Source organism: Poecilia latipinna, unplaced genomic scaffold (assembly GCF_001443285.1).
Source record: "Poecilia latipinna isolate Pla-1442-1.1 unplaced genomic scaffold, P_latipinna-1.0 Scaffold5883, whole genome shotgun sequence".
Taxonomy (NCBI): Eukaryota; Metazoa; Chordata; class Actinopteri; order Cyprinodontiformes; family Poeciliidae; genus Poecilia; species Poecilia latipinna.
Window position 1 is genome coordinate 1 of NW_015118499.1, and position 8179 is coordinate 8179.

The 8179-nt window shown below is 45.9% G+C and overlaps 1 protein-coding gene across 1 annotated transcript; it reads right to left on the reverse strand.

The window, feature by feature from the left end:
* Nucleotides 1-811: 811 nt before the first annotated feature.
* LOC106943765 (myosin-9-like) lies at nt 812-8060 on the reverse strand. Its single transcript, XM_015027064.1, has 18 exons — nt 7922-8060; nt 7558-7729; nt 7253-7465; nt 6327-6471; nt 6028-6234; nt 5788-5892; nt 5399-5551; nt 5036-5284; nt 4739-4951; nt 4428-4640; nt 3872-4033; nt 3655-3783; nt 3475-3563; nt 3275-3398; nt 2990-3198; nt 2644-2752; nt 2309-2481; nt 812-1674 (listed from the first exon to the last, which is right to left on the reverse strand). The coding sequence occupies exons 1-18, from the start codon at nt 8031-8033 to the stop codon at nt 1563-1565; spliced, it is 2889 nt and encodes a 962-aa protein (XP_014882550.1). The 5' UTR covers nt 8034-8060; the 3' UTR covers nt 812-1562.
* Nucleotides 8061-8179: the final 119 nt, after the last annotated feature.

Consider the following 8179-nt stretch of genomic DNA (forward strand, 5'->3'; position numbering starts at 1 on the left):
AAAAAAAAAAAAAAAAAAAAAAAAAAAAAAATTGCCAAAAAATGGTTGGGTGCCTTTTTTGTAAGCACTTGGGCTATTTTTTTTCCAGAAGCAGTAGAGACCCAAATGAAAGTACAAAAATGTGAAAAATGTACAAAAACAGGACAAAATGGCAGTTTAGAAAGCATCTTTATTTGCAATATCATAATTGACCACATGACATCCAGCCAGAGTTGCGGTGATAAACGTTACAAAATAACTGGTGCACATTATTTATTTAAAATCCTTTTTTTTTCTTTTGGATCGCCTTTGTTTAGTAGGTACGAAATCTGCAATCTTTCGAATTACGAGTCGTTATTTTGGAAGTAACAACACAATCCTCTCACTTTCCAGCAGTGTGAGCCAAAAGGTGATCCTGGGCACAGCCTGTGAGGGGCTTCATGTCACGATATCTCCACCAGATCGCATGCAAAAAATCTCTTATCTATACCACACTGCTGCCAAGCTGTAGAGTATCAAAGAATCTCCCTCCCTCTTATATCTGCCTTTGGTTCATCTCTCTTAGCAAGCTGTGCCCTAAGAATACAGTGTGTGCTGCGAGTCAAAAAAACAAACAAAGCTACCCTACCATTTATACTTCACCCTGAACATACGAAAAACACTGATGGCGAGAAAAATGACAATCAATGTACGTCCAGAAAGCAAACAACAGCTGTGAACCCTGCCAAGTAGGTGTCAGTTGCATTTAAGGCTTTTTATAGTGTGTGTTGGCAGTGTGTGTGTGTGTGTGTGCGCATGGTCATTCAAAGACTTCAAAGCTGCATCTTTGCCGTTTTGTTGGAACTCCACAAATGCAGTGGTACGTCATTTAGGTTCATAACTTTTCTTCAGTGCAAAATTAAGAAAATTTCAGCGCACCAATTAAAACCTTCAGGACATCTTCGGTCAACTTCACATACAAAATATTCTCGGCCAAAACATTGAAACGAGCGCTAATCGTAGCTAGGCGTGTCGAGTACATTTCAGGATATTGCATAAATCTTTATGAACCTCAAAGAAGAGCAACAAATGAGCATGATACACATGAAGCATTTACCATCCTTAGCCATTATTTTAAACGAAACAAAAAAAAAATGTCTGCATAATAGAAACTTCTACTTGATATTTACTTTGGTCCCCTTCCATGTAATTGGCTTCATTCTTTTATTTTCCCTTCTATTAGAAAAATAAATCCTAAATCAGGTCTATTACAAGTCTAAATTTTCCTTATAAAAATAGTTACTTTTCCCAGAGAATGAAAAAGGAAGTGATGAAAGAAATTGAGCCAAAAAAAAAAAAAAAGAAACGGGAGGGGGGGTTGGAAAAGCGATTGTCTACGTTTACTGGCGTGTAGCTGTTATGGATGCATAGTTTGATGCTGTTCGGATAGATCGGACAGTCGCAGGACTGAACTTGGACTGAGCAGAATCCCTGCCTTTAGTCTGGACATGATTTTCTTTCTTCTTTCCAGTATTTGCTGCTCTTTCTGGTTAGGATTCAGCGTGGAGGAGGCGAGAGGCAGAGGGGCCGGAGGATGGGGCCCTTTAAGCTTGGGGCTCCGGGGCTTCGGCCTTGGGCTCGGCTTCCTCATCGCTCTCCACGTTTTCCACGCGAGGGACAGTGCGGCGAGTTACGCTGAAGGGCAAGTCGCCACGCCTGGAACAGAAAGTTAAAGTTAGGAAAAGCTAATCAGGTCTATTAAAAGGAACGTGTGTCAAGGTCAAGGGTCGGGGGCCAAATCTGGCCCGCTGCAGCTTTTATGCGGCCCTCATGAAATCCCTTCAAAATCAGCAGATTAATGCCTTCTTTTGCTCTAATAAATAGATGTGACTTTATTGCAAATTTTCCTCAAAAATGGTCAAAAACATTGGGCTTCAGTGATGCTAACTCCCACCTGCAGGTGGCAGTGTTTGTTCAACACTGCTGCTATTCTCTATGAAAGCATGGAGAATATAAAATAAATACAAGTTTTACTTAAGTGCAAATTTTGCTAAATTGTTTTAATATATTTGCACAAAACGAGAAAAAAAAGTAATCCTAGAGGGACTGATCAATGTGAAAACATCCAATATTTAATTTGAACTATTTACCAAATGCAGAGAGCTATTCATTAAATGTTAACAGGATATAGTTTTATCAATAGATTCCAGCACAACCGGCCCTTTAAGAACGTTCATGATCTACATACAGCCCAGAATGAAAATCTAAGGTATAACCTGCATCAGTCATCTCTTGTTTTGTGACATGATGCTGCTGCTGAGGGAGTTGTGCGTCGTCGTGGTCTTCCTACCTCAGCTTGCTCTTGAGGGAGGCCACCTCGCGGTTCATGGCGTCCGCAGACTCCGTGGCATCCTCCAGCTCCCTCTGGAGTTTCCTTCGGTTGGCGTTGGCCCTCTGGGCCTCCTCCTCAGCCTCCTCCAGTTGGCGCTTCAGCTGCTTCATGCGAGAGTTCAACTTGTCCGCCTGGAAAGGACAAATTAACTCTGATGAGGTTGGATGAACAAAAGCATTTATTCGACATCGGTGCAAAGCCCCTCCATTATGCCTGCGGTCTAGTTAAAGGGAGGCTAAGCTAACGTTTTCATATGTGTTTCAAATGTGTTTCAGAGGAAGTGGGAGGCGGACCTGGTCCTTGTGCTGCTCTGCACTGCGCCTCTCGTCATCCACCTGCAGGATGACTTCCTTCAGCTTCTTCTCGGTGCGTCTCACCAGTTTGGTGGCAGTCTGCCTCTCCCTGAGGAAAAGCACGGCATTAGTAGAAGTTCAGAAAAACATTTTTTAAGTTGGTTCCTTAAGGAATCACAATTCCTAGTCCTGAGTAAACTGCATATCGCATTAGGTGTCTATTTTGAAAAATTTTATTTAAGAAAATTCAGCGTTTGAAAAGTTGAATATTTGCTAGGCAGAAGTCAGAATTTTTTTAATTAATTTTTAATTAATTAATTTGTTCAGATCAGCCACATTTCCACACCTGGTTTCGATATCCAGCTGCTCCTCCAGCTGGGCGATCTTGGCCTCCAGGGCGGCCATGTTGGCCTTGTACTTGGACTTGACGGTTCCCTCGAGCTCCTGCAGCTTCAGCTTCAGCTCCTTGTTCTGGCGCTCCAGCTGGCTGCGCGCGCCCTCCAGCCGCTGAGAGGTGCTGCGCTCTGCGGTCAGCTCCACGTTGATCTGGTCGGTCTAAAGAGGAGACAAACCAGTTGGGTTTGAACTGGTTCGGTCTGGGTGAAAGGCGACCGTTAAAGCACAGACGGACCTGCAGCATGGCCTTCTTCAGCCGGTCGTTGATGAGCTCCGTGTTGCACTGCTCCTCCTCCAGCTCCTCCTCCAGCTGGGTGATGCGAGCCTCCAGCCGCCTCCTCTCCTCTGCAACCTGAGCGCTGAGGGGAAACGGATCAAAGGTTCAGAAACACAGACTATGAAGGAAAGTCGAGCTCGTTTTGACAGGAGTCTTACTTCTTGGCGGCCTGGTTGTTGATTTCGTCCTGCAGCTCGTCTCTCTCCTGCATGGCCTGTCGCTTCACTCGCTCTGCTCCTGCCAGCTCCTGAATTATGGTGGAGGAATTAAAAAAAACACATCAGTAATCAGCAGGTGGTCAGTGGTAGGCGAACTGGACACCTGGTGTTTTCACCGACCTCCTGCATCTGGATCATGTCGGCCTCCATGCCCTTCAGCTTCTTCTCCGTCTCCTTGCTCTGGGCCAAGATCTCGTCTCTGGACATGCGAGTGTCCTCCAGCTCTCGGAGCAGATCCTTCATCTGAGCCTGAGGATTACAAATAAAAAAAAAAAAAGTTCAAACTGAGGTCCTGGGAAGACATTTAATAGCTTTAGGGTTTAGTAGCTGCGCTCACTTGAAGCTTCTTGAGCTGCTTCAGGGCCTCATCGCGGTTCTTGTTGGCCATGTCGATGGCAGCCTCCAGTTCCTTCAGGTCCAGCTCCAGCTTTTTGCGCGCCGCCACGGCGGCAGAGCGCTGCTTCCTCTCGTCTTCCAGCTCCATCTCCATCTCACGCACCTACAGGGGTCACGTCCGCTGATGTTAGCCACAAGAAATGTGAAGTCGTTGCCTATAACCATGATTAACAACCAAAAGTAGTTTTCATATCTGATCACGTTACAACTTGTTTTCCTGACCCGTCTGCTGCGCTGCCTTGGTTTTCACAGCATGGCTAATTAACTTTATTCTCGTATTATTTTGATTTTGTTGTCATTCAACTTCATCCTTACGACTTTAGATTTTTTTATTTGTAGTAAAAAAAAGTTTAAAATTATGTCGATTAGTCAAATCAGATAGAATCTCAGTCAAACCCAGTGAAACTTGCTGTTATATTGTGACCAAACATGAAAAGTTGAGGCGTAGAAACATCAGCCGGGCTTCGTTCCTGTCAGTGACCCAGGGACGGACAGACCTGTTTGACCAGAGCTCTCTTCTTCTCCTCTCCCATCTCGTCGCGCCCTGCCAGGTCTCTCTCGTACTGCGCCTTCATGGCCTGCATGTTGACCTCCAGACGCAGCTTGGCGTCCTCTGTGGCCTGCAGCTCGTCCTCCAGTTCCTCCAGCTGAGTCCTCATCTCCTCCAGCTGCTGCTCCATGGCACGTTTGGACTTCTCCAGCTCGTGGACCTGCAGAGCACGGGCAGATGGAGAGTTAAGGCTGGAGTTTGCAAAAAAAATAATTTACCCAGTAAAAAATTTTTTTTTTTTTTTTTTTTTAAACTTACGTTCTTGCCCACGTCATCCTTAGACGAAACCAGATCCTCCATTTCGGCGCGCAGCAGCTTGTTGTTGCGGTCCAGCTCCTCCTTGACGTCCATCAGAGATTCCAGTTCTCGGGTCAGAGCCAGAGCACGGGTTTCTTTCTCGCGTGCCTCGGCTTCAGCTCGGTCTCGCTCCTCCGCATAGCGCGCAGAGATGTTCTTCTCCTCTGCGAGCATCTGGAAACGACAGAAAGCCAACGGTTACGGCTTCGGCCTTCAACGGGAACCCCGGCGATTCCTGCTTCGGCATCTCTCGTCGACCTGGTCAAACTTCTTCTGCTTCTTCTCCAGGTTGGAGACGATCTGTCGGAGGTGGTCCTGGTCCACCAGCAGGTCGTCCAGCTCCTGCTGCAGACGCGTCTTTGTTTTGTCCAGCTTGTCAAACGCGGCGCATTTCTCCTCCAGCCGCTGGTTGGTGCTCTCCAGGTCCCTCTGCAGTCTCTTCTTCCCCTCCTCGGCGGACTCCAGGGAGCCGGCGTCCTGCTCCACCTTCTTCCTCATGTCAGCAAGCTGTGGAGAGGCGTTGCTCGTTTGTTATCAGTGCAACCGGTACACTGGTGTTGAAACACTTGAATAAAATTGTCAGTAGAAAGTTTGCTCCAGCAGCTGATTGGTGCGTCTCACCTGAGCCTGCACCGTCTGAAGCTGCCGCTCCACATTCTTCTTGGCTTCCTCCTCTTCCTCCAGCTGCTCTTTCAAGTTGTTCTGTTCGTCCTCCAGCTGCCGCAGACGAGTGTTGAGGGAGAGCTTCTGACGCGTCTCTTCTTGGAGGAGTTCCTGTGGCACAGCAAGACACAAACTTTGACTTAACAGTTGCATGATGACGTATGTAAGGTTTAAGCTTTCAGACTCATACAGCATCTGACAAACTGAAGGTAAAGAAAATAGTGCTCAGCATTGCTTGCGGTGTCCCCCACAGGTGAGTACTTGGTCTGTTTATTATACATAAATTATATTTCTAATGATATTTCTAATGTCTGTCTGCAGCTACGTTTGGTTCTGCCATGTTGTACCTGGGCGTCCTGCAGCTGGGATTCCACAGCCGAGAAGTCTTTAGTGGCCTTTATGGATTTGCCCTCAGCCTCACTCAACATGCCGTTAACATTGTCCAGCTCAGCCTGTGGAGAGATGAAAAGAAAGGACAAACTTCAGTAGATTGTCGAAGTGAGTTTTACCTTGTGTCAGTGATCGTACGCCGTATTTGATGAATACCAGGGTTAACAATTTGGAAAGCGGTGGATCCAGAAACGTACCTGCACTTTAGCCAGTTTCTCAGCCAGCTCCACCCTCTGGCGCTCAGCCTCAGAGTATTTGGCCTGCAGCTCCTGAGTCAGCCCTTCGGCCTTCTTCCTGCGGTGCTCGGAGTCAGTCTTGCCCTGCATCAGCGTCTGCAGCTCGATGGTCAGCTCGTTCTTCTCAGACTCCAAGGCTTGTTTGGCCTTCTCCATCGACACTTTGTTCTGCAGGGGGAAAAACAGAAAGTCAGTGGTTGTTGTTAAGAAGATACAAGTGGAGAAAGAAAGAGCAGAGGGTAGTAGCATGGAGAGTGTACCCTCTTCGCCTGCTCCAGCTGCTCGTTAAGCTCGTCGAAGGCCTGGCTGTGCTTCTGCCTCATCTCAGCCAGCTGATGCTCGTGGACTCGGGCTTCTTCCTCTAGGCTCTTCTTCAGCTGAGTCACCTCGGTCTCACGTTTGGTCCTGTAGGAGCAGCAGCAGAGGAGAGCAGGCTTATGAGAAGATCAATGCCTTCAAGAGACGCTTCGCTTTCACAAAACCAGACGAGGTCAGAAACCTTCAGGCCATGAAGAGCCTCTTACTGAAGTACCACTAACTCAGTCACCTGGAAACAGTCGCAATAAGAAATATTCCTGGACAATGAATTGTCCAGGAAATTATTGCGATAAATGATAATATCGTCATTTTGAGACCATTTTCAACTGATGTAATTATAATCTTGGCATATTAATGCAAATGAGCCCTTTGAAAGACACAAAAATGCCAATTTCTAAAGAATATTTAAACAAAACAACAATAATTAAAACAGATTATAAAATCTGTAACCAAAATTGTGTTTCAGAAAATGATCTTTCAAGCTTTGAAGGGGAAAACGAGCAAAAGTGCCAGTTTGAACTTTCTGTTTTACAAATTCCAAGCCGAGTGTTTAGTAAATGTCAAATGTTTGCAGCATTTTTAAAAAATATTAAAGGCCAATATTTGTTGACTACTATAATTTATTATGCAATTTATTTATTTATTTATTTATTGCTTATTTTGACAGGTTTCACTGAGAAAGCCTGACCCATTTTTTTTCCTACAAATTCCAAGTAGAAAAGGCTGAAACTTAAGAACCACAATTAAACATGCAGCGGCATGATCCTCCTACTTCATTGAAAAATGTGAGTTTTTTATAAATTGAAACGTTTCCATTAAGCAAATTTACCTTCCATAAGGTGAATGGGAACTGAAGCAGTCTTCCTACCTGAGCTCCTGCATAGCCGCTGTAGAGTCCAGGGTGTCCTCCAGCTCTGTCTTCAGGGCCTCCAGCTCCTCCCCCAGGTCCCTGCGGTGTTTCTCGGCCTTCACGCGGGCCTGCTTCTCCAGCTCCAGGTCCTCTTGCAGCTCGGACAGCTGAGCCTCCAGCTCTCTGATCTTCTTCTGAGCCATGTTCTTCTGGGCGGCCTCCTCCTCGATTCTTAACAGAGGACATTCACAGCAAAGTTTAGTGAACTGAGGCAACAAGTTGATGGGTTTTACGCAGAGGCGACGTTCGGCGCTCAAGCAGACCTGGCGAGGGCGGCCTGCAGCTCCTCCTCCTTCTTGGCCAGCTGGGCGCGCAGCTCGGCGATCTGAGCCTGGAGCTCAGCAATCTGGTCGTGCGTCTCGGTGAAGTCGCCCTCCAGTTTGCGTCTGTTCTTTTCCAGCTCCTGACGCGCCTTCTCCTCCCGACGCAGCCGATCTGAACACGAGGTGATCGATTATTGATTAGAGAAAGGTGGTAGAAATCATACCACCTTGGACTAGGACTAAGGGCTATGAAGTTTGAATGTCAAGCGCTTTTGAGGACTTTATGCAGAAATCAAGCAGAGCTCATTCAAATTCAAGCCTTTTCAAGGATTTCAAGCACCCTGATTCTAAATGTTTCTCCTACCTTCCAGGTCTGTGATCATGGCCTCGTGTTTCGTCTTCAGTTTCTGTAAACTCTTGGATTTTTCCTCCTCCTCTGCCAGGTTGGTGGTGAATTCAGAGATTCTCTCTTCCATCAACTTTTTCTCCTGGATGAGGAGAAAAAAAATGTAAATAAAATTGTGACACGACAAAAAAAAAAAAAAAAAAAAAAAAAAAAAAAAAACGAAAAGGGTTTTTATTTTATTTGAGAAACCACTTATAAAAGGTTTAAAAACTTTTT

Coding starts and splice junctions, on each gene's coding strand:
- LOC106943765 (XM_015027064.1), bottom strand. CDS start 8,033: ATGGAAGAGAGAATCTCTGAATTCACCACCAACCTGGCAGAGGAGGAG. Junction 5,552..5,787: donor CCCAGCTGCAGGACGCCCAG/GTACAACATGGC, acceptor GCTGTGCCACAG/GAACTCCTCCAAGAAGAGAC. Junction 1,675..2,308: donor TCCCTCAAGAGCAAGCTGAG/GTAGGAAGACCA, acceptor TTTCTGTTCCAG/GCGTGGCGACTTGCCCTTCA.